General features: G+C 36.4%; 1 protein-coding gene and 1 pseudogene across 1 annotated transcript in view; both read left to right on the top strand.

Moving 5' to 3' along the window:
* The window catches only part of UHRF2 (ubiquitin like with PHD and ring finger domains 2), a 202,437-nt gene that overhangs the window by 35,464 nt on the left and 148,885 nt on the right, over positions 1-18,088 (top strand). Inside the window, exon 2 of the mRNA XM_069090760.1 lies at positions 8,674-8,916. Within this exon, the coding sequence (XP_068946861.1) occupies positions 8,674-8,916 (243 nt within the window). The remainder of the gene's footprint in view (positions 1-8,673; positions 8,917-18,088) is intronic.
* Positions 12,898-13,727, top strand: LOC138163225 (large ribosomal subunit protein uL30-like; annotated as a pseudogene).

Below are 18,088 nucleotides of genomic sequence, written 5' to 3'. Positions count from 1 at the left end.
CATTTGTGAATTGACAGAGAGAAAAGATTAGAGCCTACTTGAACTGGCAAAAAAAAAGAAATTACAGAAGCTAAGAGTTGGAAGTGACCTCAGAGGCCATCCAGTCCAGTCCTTACTTGAAACCATTGCAACATTACTGACAAATGGTCTTAAGCTTTTGCTTGAAGGTGTCCTATGGGGAAAATAACAGATTCTCACAATTCTTAGAAGAGATCTTGGAGGTTATTTAGTCCGTTTTATACTTGAGTAACACAACCCCTGCTACAATATACTGTATAAGTAGTCTTCCACTTTTTGCTTGAACACCTCTCAGGGCAGGGAACACATTACCTCCAGTGGCAGTTTGGTCCACTTTTGGAGAGTTCTTACTGTTAGGAAGTTTACATCAAACCAATATTTGCCTCTATGTTCCCTCCATCCTAGGCTCAAAGATCACTGCAGATGATGACTGCAGACAGGAAATGAAGACATTTGCTCCTTGTAAGGAAAGCTATGGCAAATCTAGACAGTATACTAAGAGACATCATCTTGCTGATGAAAGTCCATATAGTCAAAGCTATGGTTTTTCCAATAGCAATGTACAGCTATGACAGTTGGACTATAAGGAAAGCTGAGCAAATTGTGGTGCTGGAGACTTTTGAGAGTCCCTTGGACAGCAAAGGAGATCAAATCAGTCAATACTTAAAGAAATTCAGACTTCCCTGCAAAGTCAGATGCTGAAGCTTAACTACTTTGGCCACATAATGAGAATACTGGACTCACTGGAAAAGACCCCGATATTGGGAAAGATTGAAGGCAGAGGGAAAAGAGGACAGCCGAGAATGAGGTGGGTAGATACAGATAAAGTGAACATGAACTGGGACAGACTTTAAGAGACAGTGGAGGATAGAAGGGGGGCCTCTGGTGTGCTGTGGTCCGTGGGGTTATGAAGAGTCAGACACTGCTGACCAAGGACAGCTCTTGTTCTTGTTCCGTTGTTTCTAGCTCCTCCCTCTCAGGCAAACCAAAACCACTCAAGTCCCTTTCCATGAGATGGCACTTTGAACGACTCTCATGTTTTCTGTCAAGTCTTCTCCAACTTAAATGTCTTCATTTCCTTAAAACAATCCTTATGTGGCATGAAGGTGATGCTCCTGACCGTGCTGATTGCTCTCCTCTGGATATACTCTAGCCTTTTAATGTCCTTCCTAAAATGCAACATTCCAGGTATGATCTGACCAGGGCAGAATGCAGTGGGACTACTGCCTCCTTATTCCTGAATGCTATATCTCTCCATGCAGCCTATGTTTGCATTAATATTCTTGACTGTTAATAAACACAGTTACCTTTCAGTCTAGCAAAACCCTATCTTTTTTGGGGAAAAAAAAAGAGACCTTTTCTTTGGCTGAGACATTCCCCATTTTTTCCTAATGTAGTTTATTTATTTTTTTAACCTTAATGTAAGACTTTATCCTTATTAAATTTCAGCCCATTAGATTGAACTTGCTAGCCTGTCAAGTCTTTTTATTTTTTAAATTCTGACTGCCATCCATTTTTATCTGTCCCTCCCAGCTTTGTGCTATCTGTCAATTCAGTCACAATTCAGTCACTGAGGCATTACATTGAAGATCTTCCAAGTTGACATCAAACCATCAATAACAGATAGGTCTAGCTATGCAGCTAGTTCTGCATTGCCCTAATTATACTATTATCTAGCCCATATTTCTCCATATTTTCCATAAGAGAGACTTAAAAAAATGTTTTAAAATACAGTGTTTTTCTGATCTCCCAGTCTAGTAACTCTGTTAATAAAAGGAAATAAAAGACTACCTGTTTTTGATAAGTCATACTGGCTCTTGGTGCCAATTGTTTCCTTTTCTACTTAAATGACTCCCTTTAACAATATATTCTAGAATTTTGCTAAGAATTCAAATCAGAACATTAACCTATAGTTTATGGGTCCCATTTTCATCCCTTTTTGAAAAAAATTGACATCTCTTCCCAATTCTGTAGTGCACCTCCTGTTTTCTTTGATCTTTCACAGATGACTGAGAAGAACTCAGCAATATCATCTTTCAGATCTTTTAGTAGCCAAAGTCCTCTTTAGGCAACCTGTTATACTTCTTTATAGCTTTAATTTTTAGGGATGTAAAAAATCTATCAGGCAAATCTGTCTCCTTTCAACTTTGACCAAATGCATTTAATTTTATTTGTTGGGACCAAACAGGACAAATCTTACCCTTCTTCCACGTAATCTATCAAAATCTCAAAGGTAACTAACTATTCAACTATCATGCTTATATGGCATGCCTAAATACCTTCATCATCCTACGTGTTCTCTTCTGGATATATTCCAGCTTGTTTATATCATCCATAAAATAGAATGAACAGAATTGAACACAAAATACAGTGATGCTATGACCTATATCAATTCTAGACACTGTACTTACTATGAAAATCTCTGATGCAAAACTGTAAAAGCATTAGCTTTTTTGCCTGCCATGTCACTTTGATGTGTATTGAGTTTTTGCAGTTTACTAAAATGTCATTTGATGCTACTTATCTTCCTTCGAACCTTCTGAAGACTGCTCTCATCAAACCTAGGGTGCCCATGACTAGGCCTAGTTTCTTCTCTTTTTCCATAAACTTTGTAATCAAGTGATCACTTTTTTCTGTGTATTTATCATATTTGGGGGAAGAGGAGATAGAGTAGAATGGTCCAATTTCCTGTCCAATTAAAATGTATTTATATAACATTTATAGTAGCTTTTATGAATTATGTGGGATATTCATTGTACAGTTGTTTTCTAATAATTTGTTTCATACTTTATGTTACCATCATTTTGTGGGTATTTGTGTGATTTCAAGATTAGTGAATTTAGATATTTTTTTCTTTTAAACTTTAGGACATCTTTACTTTTCTTTGAGATAAACTTAGAGTTACTTAACAATTTTTATCTGTTCTTAAGCAGGTTATTTTTAATGAGTAAAGTAACTGATATAACTTTTAAAATGCATACTTCTTGGTTTGATAGTCCATGTAGAATGAGGAATCAGATTAATCCATATATATGCTTGTATGGAATTAGGACCTCATTAAGCTTTCTTTCATTAAATATCAAACTTGCACTGTGCAGTGATTTGTGGTAGGGATTGGTATAAATAAAATACAGTTCTTGACCTGGAAGAGCTTGCCATCTACTGGGGGAGGGAAAAGATGAATGAGTGCATGATAGAGAGTAAAAAGTGCTATGATCTGTTGGCTTCTTTCATTGTTGGAATTCTTAAAAGAATTTGGATTTTTAATAGTACAACACAATTTCAAGTTGAAAAAGGGAAATTTACTGTTTTTTTCTTTTTTGAGCCATTAAATAAACACTAAAATGGGGCTCGCCTATTCTAATTTGTAATAACCCAACTGAAAACTATTCAAAGTTTCTTATAGTCTATGAGAAAAGGGTTTGGTAAGTCAATTGAATATAGAGAAGATTTCAGGGGAAGATGTTTAATCTTTAATAGAACAAAATGTTGTTTTTAAGCACTTCAGCACATTGTTGGTAGGAAAATGTAGTATTTGTTAGAACAAGATAGGCTATCTGGACCTGTACTTAAAAATGTGTGTTTGTGCATATGTGTGCACACATGTGCCCCATTTGTGTATGTTTAAAATAATATACTTGCTTGTAATTTGATGTGTTTAAAAATTTATACTTGTTTTTCTCATAATTGATGAAAAAAACCCTCGTATTTCTATATTTAAATATAAAAGTCAAAATGACTGGTTAGATAAGAGTTTGGCCAAAAAAAAAAAGTAGATTTAAGGCCATGTGGGCAAGAAGCTAGTAAAAAGATTGGAGGAGAATGCAGATTACTTAAGACACAAACATTTATTAGGCACATACTGTATGTAAGATACTCTAATTACTGGGGACACAAGTACAAACAATGAAACAAACTCTATTCCCAAGTAGTCTAACATTCTAATGGAGAAACCAAGAAGTACATGTGTCCATATATGTTGCATAAATATAAGGTGAATAATACACATATATTCAAAGTAGTTAGGTAAAAGGTTTGTGAGTGAAGGTATTAGCTGATAGTTGGGACCATCAGAAAAGACTTCATGCAGAAGATGGTTCTTGAGCTGTATATTTTAAAGGAAGAGAGGGACTCTGAGGTGGAGGTAACGAAGGGAGTACATTCCAGGCATGTTGGGGGAACCAGCATTGGGAAAATCCAGGGGAAAGAGAGTATTTATCTAGGAAGAGAGGGTGGTCAGTGTGTCAGATGCACTAGATAGGTAGAGAAGGATGAGGACTGAGAAAACACCATTTGAATTATCAATTAAAATATTTTAGTTGGTAATTTTGGAGGCAGCAGTTTCAGTTGAGTGATTAACTTCAGATGCCAGATGGCAAAAGGTTAAGGAATGAATGAAAGTAGAGGTAGTTGTTAGAGACAGCTTTTTCAAGTAGTATATCTGAGAAGGGGAAGAGAATATAAAAGGGGCCTGTGGGTTAGGATTAATTAAAATTCAGTATGAAAATAATAGGTATTACTAGTACTGCTTCTGCTTCTACTCCTTTGATTACAAAAGTAATTTTTAGAAATATATCTGTTTTAAATTGCTGTTATTCAGTTTAACATCACTGAGCATTTGAGAGGCAGTGTGGCAAAGTGGATAAAAACTACCCTTGGGGCTAGAAAGAAATGGGTTCAGGTTTTCTGTTGCGTATTGGCTGTGTGACCCTGGGAAGTCATTTAACTTCCCAATGTTTTAGTCAGCTTCCTGAGACCTTAAGTTGCAGAGCAAGTACCAACCTGCATTTTTAGAAGGGATTTCCTCATTTGGGGGAATCTCTATATTACTGACATCACAAGGACAGTCCCAACACCCTAAGCTCCTACTCTGTTCTCCAACAGGAAATAAATTATTTTAGCACATTCTCTTATTTTCTTTCAGTTTTTGTTTATTTAAAAAAAAAACTTTTCCATTTTCTTAGAAATAATATAATTTCCAAACTGTCAGAGGGTTCTTTTTGGTTGTTCTATCTATTGTTTGATTGGGGGGTGGAGATGAGGAATTGTAAGGGGAAGAATAAACAAGAAGTTAGTGCCTTATAGGAATTTTATTTCAATCATTCAGTAAGTACTTACTGTGTGTGAGGCACTGGGATACAAAGACAAAATTGTCCTTAAGCATACATTCTATGAGGATGCAGGTAAAATATAATGTGCTAACAGGTAAGGATGTATGATTATTTGAGGAGCGAGAACACTCAGAACTAAGTGTATTAAGAAAGATTTCCATAAGGGTAACACAAAAGTTGATCCTTAGGGAAAAAAGTATCCTAAAAAGGCAGAGTGCATTCCAGGAATGGGAGTAGCCTTTGGAAAAAGACTCTGTGATATAAAATGAAGTGCTGATTTTGGACAATAGCAAGTAGACCAGTATGACTGGCATGTAGGATATGTGAATGAGAATAATACTCAGTAAGCCCAGAAAAGGTAGTGTGGAGGCAGGTTGTAAAGGGTTTTCTATCTTGAAGTGAGAAGTTTATTATATTTTATTCTAGAGGCAGTGGGGAGCCACTGCAGATTCTCAAGGTGGCAAGTGGTGTGTACTTTGGGTATATTATTTTGGTAGCTATGTGGAAGACATTTGTGAGAGGAGAGAGAGACTCTAGATTGGGAATCTAAAGCTATTGCAGTAGAAGAATATGTTGATAGGTCCTAAAATAGGGTGTCTATCAGCCACGCAAGTGGAGAAAAGGGAGTGAATGTGAGAGATGTTGTATGTACAAAAACAGGACTTGACAACTGATTGGGGAATGTGGAGGAGTGAGGAATCAAGGGTCCCCCAAAGGTTGTAATTTTGGCTTAGTGGACAGTTGTTGATGGTGATGAGAGATACTCAGTTCAGTTTTGAACATTTTTGGTTTGAGATGCCTGTAAGACATACAGTTGGAGATATGACAGGCAGATAGATGGTAATATGCAAATATAACTGGATAGATACATATTTGGAAGTTATCTGCATAGAGACTTTAATTGAAGCAATGGGAAATGATGAGATCAGCCAGAGAGAGAGGGTAAATAGGTAGAAAAGACCAAGAACAGAGCTTGAGGAGATAATGACTAGTAGGTTCACTATAATTTTTGACATTGGTCTAGTTAGGGGCAGCTAGGTGGTGCAGTAGATAGAGCACTGGCTTATGGGAGTCAGGAGGATCTGAGTTCAAATGCAGCCCCACTTACTAGCAGTGTAACCTTGGGCAAGTCATTTAACCCCAGTTGCCTCAAAAAAAAAAAGATGAAATAGTCTAGTTACATGATTCCTGAGTAGCTGAAATAATTATCTCCCCTCCCTATTCCCCAACCTTCCATCCCAGCCAAACATTTCTTATTACTGAAGGCACCATCAGATCCTTCTAGTCATCTAGGCTGTCAGGCTGAGACTCCTCACAAGAATTCAATCTGTTGCCAAGTCCTGTCTATTTTACCTTCCTAAGGGATCTCTCAGATGTCCCTTCTCACCTCAGACCCTGCTGTCAGCCTTATGAAGGCCCTCATCTCAGACCTTATATATTATAATCACCTGCTGCTTGGTCTCCCTGCTTAAAGTCTTTCTTCAGTCCATCCTACATTCAGCTGTCAGATTGTTTATCTTAAAAGTGCGGATCTGACACGTCATCCCCTTTTCACTAAACTACAGTGGCTCCCTATTATCTCCAGGTTCAAATATAAATCCTCTCTTTGACATTCAAAACCCTTCATAATCTGGCCTCCTTCTACCTTTCTTGTCATTTTATACATTATTATCTGAAACATACTCTGGAATCCAGGTGGCTGGCACAGGCCTTCTTTTCCTTACACAAGCTATTAGTGAGTCTATCTCCAGACTCTTTTTTTGACACACCCTGATTGGTGCCCCCCCCCCCCCCCCCCCCGCCCCAGGCCTGCAATACTTTGCTTGCTCATTTCTACTTCTGTCTTCCCTGGCTTCCTTTAAGTCCTAGCTGAAATACTATTTTTCTATAAGAAGACTTTCTTGGTTCCCCTTAATGCTAGTCCCTTCCCTCTATTAATTTATCCTGTATATGTCTTGTTTTTACGTTGATTTTTTTTGTTGTTTTCTTCCCATTAGACTGTGAGCTCTTTGAGAGCAGGGACTGTCTTCTGCCTTGCTTTGTATTCACAATGCTTAGAACAGTACTAGCAAATAGCAGGCACTTAATAAAAGCTTGTTGACTGACTAGTTTGCTGTAATAATGTCTAGTGATTATCAAATTGATATTGCTAAAACACACACCTGACAGTTTTTCTCTACTTAAAAAAGCTCCATCCTTGTAGTCTTCCCTCTGATTGGATGGAATCGTCCTCATGGAACCTCCACTTAACGAGGGTGCCTAAGCCAGCCTTGTTTCATTCATCTCCAGGCTCCATTCTGGTCTTTCTCCTCCATGCACACAAGGGCATCTCTATCTCTCACACCCCACTCGCCCTACCCCAACTTCTTTTTATGTGTTGCCATTTCCCAGTGAAATTCAGCTTCCTGTGGGCAGGGACTGTTTTCTACCTGAAAATGTGTATTCCCGGAGTTTAGCACGGTGCCTGGATACATAGTGAGTACTTAATAAATGCTTTTTGAGTGATTGATATTTTCCTGTACTTAGGGGGAAATATTAGTGACCATTGGCTGTAACTTTCTTTTCCTGTAACTTCTTGAGAGAGAATAGAGAAGGGTCAGAAATAGATATATCTGGTAAATGATTTGACCCTTTGGGGGGATTGAAAAAAAGGTTAAAGAAACAGTTTATGTTGTATGTCATACTCCTGTTTCATGGAAAGTATTATATAAAATCAGGATGTTAAGCAAAATAGGACCTTAGAACTCATCTAGTCCAGCTTTCATTCTACAGATAAGGAAATAAAAGCAGATCAATGTCTTTAATGTTACACCAGTAACAAGCAGCAGAACTGTGACCAAACGCTGCTATTGTCACTCTAAATATGGTGTTTCCTTCACTGATCAACTAACATGTGTGGAATGGAAACAAGAGACCAGTGTATTTTAAGATTGTTACTGTTGGCAGGATATTATAATTTGGAAAGTGGTAGGAAACATTTGTCATCTTTATATGAATTTTCTCGTGTAGAAATGTGTGAGAGCATTTTTGCTGTAGTCATTAAATCTGTGATGTGTCTGATTTAACCTAATTTGACAGAAATTCCAGTTTTAGACAGCTCTGGTAGAAAATTGATTGACTCTCCCACATTGGTGGGATCCAAGTTTTCTCTAGGGTCTTTACATAGAGAATATTAAAGATTTCAGGTTCCACTTCCACCATGCACTTGTGCCATGCTCTTCTGGCTTGTGCTCTAAGGTTGAACTAGAATTCAGCCTTCTAATTTTAGAAGATAAAGATTAGGGGAGAAAGATTTAAACTTTTTAATTTATAGAATTTTATTTTTTTGGTCACACTAGCTCATGGTATAAGTCTGGAGTTAAGAAGACTCCAAATTCAAATCCAGCCTCAGACACTTATTAGCTATGTGACCCTGGACAAGTTATTTAACCTGTTTGCCTCAGTTTCCTAAATCATAAAACGAAGACAGGAATAGCATCTATCTTCCAGGGTATGTACTTACTGACAGTTTTACAGTCTTTCTTTTCTTTCTTTCCTTTAACAGTTGGAAGATGGACATACTTTATTTGATTATAATGTTGGATTGAATGATATAGTTCAGTTGCTGATACGTTCAGAGCCTGATGGTCCTACCACTTCAATACAGACTAAGAGTGGTGAGGTAAAACCCCGTTCTAAGAGCAGTAGCAAAAGTAAAGCTAAGAAAACAACAAATAGTGGATTTTCTAATCAGCCTTCTACATCAGCTCGTTCATCTCTTATTGATCCAGGGATTGGCGTATATAAGGTAAGTGTCTGTTCTCATACTTGATAAATTGGTATATAAGAATAAGAATTATTGATCTTTTTCCTGAGTATATTCTGAATGTTTAAAATGGTAAGGAACCTGTTGGAAAGTGTAAATATTTGAATAATGTCCTGTTTTTCAGCTAACTTGAGCCAAGGGATCAAATGTGAGAATTATTCCTCAGATCAGATGAATTGAGATACAGATTTTAGTCCATTAGTGTCATGTTTGAAAGAAAGCAATCTTTTGCTCTTAAGAATATACTAGTCAAAAAAATGGTAATTGTTTTAAAGAAGAGAGTTTTTAGGATGTTAGTGTCAATAGAAAAGACTAATATGCTCTTTGTATTTGTAACCAGTATTTTTTTGGTTATGCAGAATAGGGAGATATAAATAAAAAGAAAATGTTCATTTTTTTGCTTTTAAAATATTTGTGTTCATCTATTCAGTACCTATAATGCAGCTAATTTCCATCTTTTCAAAACTTTCCTCCCTCTCTGTCTTACCATGCTCCTTTCCCCTAAAAGTCGGTATTGGTATGAAAACTTCTGTTTTCATTTACTTTCCTTTAAAAGTATCAAACTATAAACATCTAACCTTGGAATAGAAAATGTTCTTATTTACCTCCTTTTTCCTTTAGCTCTTTATCCAGAGCAGCAGAGAGGAAAAACTATATGATATGGAGAAGTAGAAAGAAATAGAAATAAGATTTCTCCAAAAAGCAGTATTGTGTATGCCCAAGGTGGTGGTGGTGGGGGGGGGTGTTGATATATGTAAGCCCCTGACAGAGAAATAGGCTAGATAAATCTAGTATTCTTTTCTGTTTAGAGTGGTGGGGTGAAACCTCATACCAAAATTGACCTAATTTTCCTTTTCTTCAGAGTTTCTAGGGTGGTATATCAGGAAAATTATGCATATGTGTGTGTGTGTGTGTGTGTGTACATACTGTACATACACATACTTGAATTTCAGCAAATAACCAGGTCTTTTCATAATATTGTTGTAGGTAAGATGGAAAGATATAGACTCCTGGATAGCACACTTTGGTGGAATTTGTTGAATGACCATACCCAGGGAGGACTTCAGGGCTCTGTCCTTGGCTGTCTCGCTAAGTGGATTCTTAGGTGCTGTGCATCTTGGGATTTTGGATAACATGGAGAGAGATAATTAGTAAATCAGACGATTGGAATTGTAATCCAGAGATGGATAGACTGAAACAGTAGGCCAGTTCTAATAAGGTTTATTTTTGGTAGTGTGAGGGAAGGGGGTTTGTAGCCAGAAGATATAAACTAGTTAAATTTATGTCAGAAGATTATGAATAATATCACCTCATAAGGCAGTGGAATGTAGTGGAGGAAAACCAAGTTTGTAGAAATCTTTGAGAAGGATCCAGTTAAGCCTATATTAACTTGAGAACATTTGAGGATAAAACCAAAGGATGAACAATATATGGACATTGGAAAGGAATCTGTCAAAACTTTTATAACAATTTCTCCATCAAGGATGGTAGAATTTGAGCTATGACACCACATTTGAGCTATGACATCACAGCCACAAGGTACTATATGAAGAGATAGAAATAGTAAGGAAAACTAATGTAGGAGGAATGTTGGGATCAGGTCAGTACACACAAAGGTGGTCTTTTCTAGAAGCTGTTAAGTTTTGTAGTTATTGAGGAATTGAGATATCTGAAGGAGAGGAGGTTGCAACATGGGAGAAAAAAATGGATGTTATTCCTACTGGGAAAAAAAGTAACCTGGTTGTCCTTTAAAAAAAAACTGACATTAAGAATTTAAATTTTAAAAATACTTTATACCTTATGAGACTATAGGTGTGAAAAACAGTTTTATGACTTGTTTGTGAATACACATAGCTAGTAAATATCATTGACGGTGTACATAAGTATTAATAAATTAAATCCTTAAAGTAACAATAATAATTCATAACATTACTACTGCTGCTACTACTACTACTATTACTACTATAAGGTAAGTCATTTAACCTCGCTGGGCTTCAGGTTTCCATATCTGTAAAATGTCACTGGCTTAGATACCCTTAAAAGTCCCTTCTAGCTCTAAGTTTAGACTGACTGACATCTGGTGGCCATTCACCCTTTTCTTAAAGATAGCAAGTGTGAGGCATCCTGTTCTGCTTTTGGATAACTTTAATTGTTAGGAGATTAACTTTACCTCAAGCCTAACTTTACCTCAAGCCTAAATTGATCTCTTTGCAACTTTAATCTACCTTCTGTGACCTAGGAAAAACAAATCTAACTCTTCTTCCATATAATTACCAACCCTTTACATATTTGAAGATAGTTTTCATTTACCTTCTAAGTCTTTTATTCAGCCTAAATATTCCCATTTATTCAAATAGTCGGAACTCTTGCTCTGGGCTGTGACTATCCTGAATCAGTACCTTATCTGACCTACTCTTTGAGGCAGACCTCAGCCATGCTTCACTCCCCACTCCCAGCTTCACATTCTCACCAGCTTCCTTGCAACAGAAACCAGTCAACACCTTGGAAGTCTTGGCCCTTTCGGTTCTCACCCTGGGGCTCCTGTTATTTCAGTTGGTGAATATTTCACCTGGCCTACTATATCAGGGAAGTCCTTAAGAAATTTCACTTTCCTCCCGGTTGTCCAGCCATTTTCTTGTAAGCTGCATTGCTGATGCATGGACATGCTTGCCCCTTATCTCTTCCAATTGTGAAACTACAATTAAATTGATAATGTCATTTTTCCCCTTGGTCTACTCCCCTATACCCTCCATTCACCATCCTTCTAAATTTCCAAACTAAAATTCCCTTTCCTACAGATGATGCCTCCCCATTAGAACCAAGTTCCTTGAGGTCAAGGACTGTCTTTGTTTTTGTATCTATAACTTTAGCACTTATCACAATGCTAAGTTTAATAATTAATAGTTATTAAACACTGTAAAGCTAAACAAAGGTCCTTTAGGCATTTCACTAGAGACCCCTTTCCAAGTTGACATTCAACCATTAATAAGGACTAGTCTGATTATTTCCTTGGTCTACCCCAGGTCTTAGCCTTTTCTATGTCATGGATCCTTTTAACAGTCTACTGAAGTCTATGGAAATCTTTTCAAAATGGGAAAAATAAAATACATAGCATTATAAAGGAAATCAATTATATTGAAATATTATTCTCAAAATATATGTTTTTAAAAAGCCAAGTTCACAGATCCCCAGCTTAACCACAGGGCCAGCCATTCACCCACATAAGTTTACTTCTACTTATTCCACATCTTTCTGTCAAAGAATAGTGTGAGCTACTATATGAAGTGCTTTGATAAAATCTAGGTTAACTGCATTTATAGCATTTCTCTGATCTACCACTAGAGTAACCCTTAAAAAGCTGCATTTGCCAGATAGAAAAAGAATTTCAAAAGCTCACTGAAGAGAATTATTCCTTCAGAATTAGATTGGAGCAAATGGAAGCTAGTGACTTTATGAGAAATCAAGATACTATTAAACAGATCCAAACAAATGAAAAAATAAAGGCAATGTGAAATATCTCATTGGAAAAGCAACTGACCTTGAAAATAGATCCAGGAGAGATAATTTAAAAATTATTGGACTACCTGAAAGCCATGATCAAAAAAAGGAACTAGAACTCATCCTTCAAGAAATTCTCAAGGAAAATTGCCCTGATATTTTAGAACCAGAAGAAAAAATAGAAATTGAAAGAATTCACCTGTCACCTCTTGAAAAAGATCCCCAAAAGAAAGCACTTAGGAATATTATAGCCAGGTTCCAGAGTTCCCAGATCAAGGAGAAATATTACAAGCAGCCAAGAAGAAGCAATTTGAATATTGTGGAAACACAATCAGGATAATACAAGATCTAACAGCTTCTGCATTAAGGGATCCAAGGGCTTGGAATATGATATTCCGGAGGTCAAAGGAGCTAGGTTTAAAACCAAGAATCACCTACCCAGCAAAACTGAGTATAATGGCTCTTTTTCCGGCTGGAATCATGGCGGGCATAGAAGAAAAGAAGAAGCTACCATCCATTCCAGAATCCCTTCTGAAAAAAAAGAAAGGCTTTTGCAATACTGAAGGCCAAATGTTTGAAGAAGAAGAAGATGGCTATAAAAAAGCTCCATAAAATACGGAGAAAAGTTATCTATGAAAAAGCTAAAGCCTACCATAAGGAGTACAGACAGATGTACAGAAGTGAAATCTGGCTGGCTAGAATGGCACGCAAAGCTGGCAACTACTACCTACCTGCTGAACCCAAGTTAGCTTTTGTGATCAGAATTGGGTATCAATGGTGTTAGCCCAAAGGTCCGAAAAGTATTACAGCTTCTTCGCCTTCGCCAAATCTTCAATGACACTTTTGTTAAGCTTAACAAGGCCTCGATTAACATGCTGAGGATTGTGGAACCATACATTGCATGGGGTTATCCAAACCTGAAGTCTGTGAATGACTTGATTTACAAACGTGGCTATGGCAAGATCAAGAAACAGAGAATTGCCCTGACAGATAATGCCCTTATTGCAAAATCTCTAGGTAAATATGGAATTATCTGCATGGAGGACTTGATCCATGAGATCTACACTGTTGGCAAGCACTTCAAAGCTGCCAACAACTTCCTGTGGCCCTTCAAATTTTATCTTCTCCATGAGGCGGAATGAAGAAAAAGACCACGCATTTTGTGGAAGGTGGAGATGCTGGTAACAGGGAAGACCAGATCAACAGGCTTATTAGAAGAATGAACTAAAGGTCTCTACAACATGATTATTTTTCTAATGGTCTGTTAATAAAAATGCCTGTGACAGAAAAAAAAACCTGAGTATAATGTTTCAGGGGAAAATATGGTCATTCAATGAAATAGAGGACTTTCAAACATTCTTGATGAAAAAAACAGAGTTGAATAGAAAATTTGACATTAAAATACAAGGAGCATGAGAAGGTAAACAGGGAAAAGAAATTATAAGGAACTTATCGAAGTTGAACTATTTATATGCCTACATGTAAAAATGACAATTGTAGTTTATGAAACTTTTCTCAGTATGAGGATAGTTGAAGAGAATATAAATATATATGTATACATATATATGTCAATATAGGAAGGTATATATGTATGAATACATATGTGAGTGTGTATATATGTGTATATGTATACATAGGCAGAGGGCACAGGATCAATTGAATAGGAAGGAATAATATTTAAAAGGTGAAATTGAGAGGTGAGAGAGGAATATAACGAGAGGAGATGGGGAGAGACAGAATTGCCTCTCCTATCTCACATAGAAGAGGCAAGGGAAAACTGTCACAATATAGGGGAAGAGCAGGAAGGCAAAAGGGAATGGGTCAACCTTACTCTCATTGAATTTGGCTTAGGGAGGGAATAACATACACACTAAATTGGTATCTTGCCCTACGGGAGAGTAGGGGGAAGGGCATGAGAGGGGGGATGATGGAAGGGAGGGCAGATTGGGGTGGGGAGGGTAGTTAGAAGGACACACTTTTGAAAAGGAACAGGGTCAAAGTAGAGAATAGAACAAGTGGGGGGTGGGATACGATGGAGGGAAATATAGTCAGTCTTTAACATTATATCCACTATGAAATGTTTTGTGTAGCTATACATGTACAACCTATATTGAATTGCTTATCTTCCCAGTAAGGATGAGTGAAGAGGGAGGAAGGGAAAGAATCTAGAATTCAAAGTTTTAAAATAAAATGTTTAAAAAAAACTATTATTATTTTTACATGCAACTGGGAAATAAGATATACAGGCACTCGGGTATGGAGAGCCATCTTTCCCTACCAGAAAGTTGTAGCGGGAGGATATAGGAGAGAGCAGATTGGGGGAGAGGGTGGAGTATACAGTGAGATTGCTGTTTTGGGGGTGGTGGGTAGGGAAAAGATGGGGAGAAAATTTTGTAACTCAAAATCTTGTGGAAATTAATGATATGAACTAAAAATAAGCATAAAATTTAATTTAAAAAAGGAGAAGACCTGCACTTCAGTACCATTCCAGTGTTTTACTGTCATGTGAAGGTGACTGGATTTTTAAAGGCTATGTCAGTGAATGTTGGTTACTTCCCACTTGAGTAACCAGGAGAGACTTCTTGTAGGAAGTGGTATTCATCAGGATATTAAAGAGTAGATAGGACTTTGACAGTTTTGGTGGAAGGACATTCCACATGGAAGGAGGAGTGGCCTAAGTTGAGATTCAGAGGCTAGAAAGAACAAATACATTTTAAAAGTTAATTTTTGGGGATGACCCTGTCATGCTTCTCCCAGGTAAGCAGACTCATTACTTAAAAGAATGTGTATATCCCTCTAAAAATATGCAATAATAGAGACTGTAGGAAAATAACTTTATTTTCAATAGGAATTTTAAAAAACTTTCTGGAATTTTCTTTTGAAGTGATTTTTCATACTAAAACGCCCATTGCTATTGCATAGAACTTCAAATTTGACCCAGTCTCAGTGTCTTTATCGTAGGAACACTTTCAAGATATTGCTGGAAAATTCAGATTATAATGTTCTGAAATGTGCTGACGTTAGAAAATTTAACTTGAAAATTTGAGACTAAATGAGTATGATGTCATATCATTTTGATAATCTTTTAGGAGACTGTAAGATTTTTTCCAAAGTCTTCTTAAAAACCATACTATTTGTAGCCACTTACATCTTTCCTCCCCAGATTTCTGGGTTTTATTCTATGATACTTTAACTTCAAAACCTTCATTATAACTGCTTTTTTTGCCCTCTTTACCAAAAAGCTCATTCACCTCTGCTTCCGTCTAATGGTGTTACTTCTCTCTCTTTCTTACAGTCCAACACTTATGCCTATAAAACCTTTATTCTCTGAAGTCACCAGTTTTTCACTACTGTTTCAAAGACCTTGTAAAAATATGCCTTTCCTACAGTCTGTCTGTAAAGGATCTTCTTTCTCTCACCTTTTAAAAAAATATGTAAGGATAAAAATAGTACTGGTCTGATTGCTTTCTATGAATTTTAATATTACATGGATAACAGCATTCTATAAAGCTTGGTTTGGTGAGGCAAGAAGTATTTGAAAATTTTTCTTAGCTTCATCTTCATTCTAGAGTAGGACCCACTATGGTCATGTCCAAGTGGGGGGTCTGCCTCTTGATAAATATCCTTGACTTCCTGCTTTCATCAAACTGATATGATTAAAATATTCATACCATCAACATAATATGCTCATGAGTTGTTTATTTGTTTAAATAATTCCTGATTGTGGTTTGAAAGTGACCCTGGGTTTCTGGAGGCTATCCCAGTGGAGCACAAGTAGGTGCTTTCAAGTTAGGAAGCTTTCAAGGATAGGCCTAGTTGGTTATTGTCCTTTGTTCTCCAAGAGCACTAAAATGAAATCACTGCATCAGAGTCAAGTTACAGTGTGTCCAGCTGTGGCTGATCAGACCAGGACAACGATGCACCTGGTCATGGACTGAATTCCTGGCATTTAAAAATCAACTAAGTCAACTTTGCTGATGTTAGCTATAGTGAGTAAGCATTCCAATGAAATCACAAATACTTCATATGCTTTTGGATTGATTTTCACTTGAGGTATTGATATATTTTCTCTTGTCCATTGCTGTTTTATCAATACATGTTTTGAGAATCCTGACTGGGAGGAGGTTTCTCTTTGTTCTACTTTGTACTCTGTGGAAGGGACTCCACCGTATTGGATTTTTGCTGCTAAAGAAAGAGGTGGAGAGTAATATAACTTGATTAGGCATTCCATGCCATGTCCAGTTGGTTTCTTGGGAAAACTGAATGGTTCTTATTAACTGGACCAGGTAGCAAAAATGTGAACATCTTTTTGCCTGTTTTCTTTCTAAGACGACTAGTGGAAAAGAAATTCAGAGGGTGTGGGAAGATAAACAGATGGAGAAATTATTTTCCTTTCTCATATCTTAAGCATTTATTATACAACAGCTGTGGCTTTTGTTATGCCAAGCTTATATTTTATAAAAAATATTTCTGCAAATACATAGCAACTTGAAGTAGCTTAAAGGTAGAATTACCGCTGAATTAGTCTTGAAGTTGATTAATCCTTAGACAAAATAGTAGTTCCTGGGTCTACTAAAAACAACTTATAAGAAAGTTAGACACAAGTGATAGCAGATGAATCTGTTTTAAAAATAAAAAGACTGAGTCAAATAAAACCCTAAAAGGGAAGGATCTACCTTTTTATAGAACTTTGATATAATAAAAAAATTAGAACTTTAGATAGTAAACAATGAAAAGATAATAGGGGAATGATGTTATAGTAGGTGGACCAAAAATCAGAGATGAATTCTCCACACTAGAAACCTTCCCTCTTCCCCAGTGACACCTTTCTCATTGGTGGAAAGCATCTAATCAAGCAGTTAGGTCAGTGGTATAAGAATAGGTTAGGAAGAATGCAACCATCTGGAAAGATGCCACAAGTTGTCACCTAAGGAACTTGCAATACTGTGGTTAATATTTGCTTAATGATGATAATTTGAAGTGTTGAGGGATATACTTTTTAATTTTTAGATCTGTTGATAAAATTTAATCAGAACTTGGGAAAAAATGATTGAAGCTAAAGTATTTTTCTCTTCTACTTTTTCTTGATTCAAATAGTCTCTTTTTCAATTATCCCCTTTTTTTCACCTGTATTAAGGATATCCTCATGGATTCCAGCTGCTTAGTGGGCCTTCCCATGAGCAATTAAAACTTAGTAAAAACTAATCACTTAACCTTTTAATTAAATGTGCTAACCTAGTTATAAAATTTATCAAAATTGTAAGGCTAGTAAGTAGCCAGTACTGAAGATTCTTATCAAAATGAATTTGCTTTTAAATGGAAGTAATTTGAATCCTGGTTTAAAATTACTAATCAAAAAAGTATTTTTTTCCTCAGATAAAAACTATAGTAATAAAGTCTTTTTGAAATTTTGTATGCTGTATTTCAATTACCTTTGACCATTAGGTTGTATTATTTAGTTTTATGTGTAATTATTTTCCACAAAAATTTTAAGGGAATTATCCTTAGATAACTCACTGATACTTCCTACAATATTTACTTAATTTTAAAAAGATTTTGCTGTATTTCTTTTTTAAAGATTTACCTGTTTCTTTTCCAAACTTTTGTTAAATATAGCACTACTCGCCAGGAAAAATAAGGAGTCTTCCTTGTTTTC

The sequence above is a fragment of the Petaurus breviceps genome, unplaced genomic scaffold (genome assembly GCF_028583685.1).
Source record: "Petaurus breviceps papuanus isolate PSGF00001 unplaced genomic scaffold, PetGlider_PUasm1.0 187, whole genome shotgun sequence".
Lineage (NCBI taxonomy): Eukaryota > Metazoa > Chordata > Mammalia > Diprotodontia > Petauridae > Petaurus > Petaurus breviceps.
Note: the sequence above shows the minus strand (reverse complement) of the source record. Positions and strands in the feature narration are given on the sequence as shown.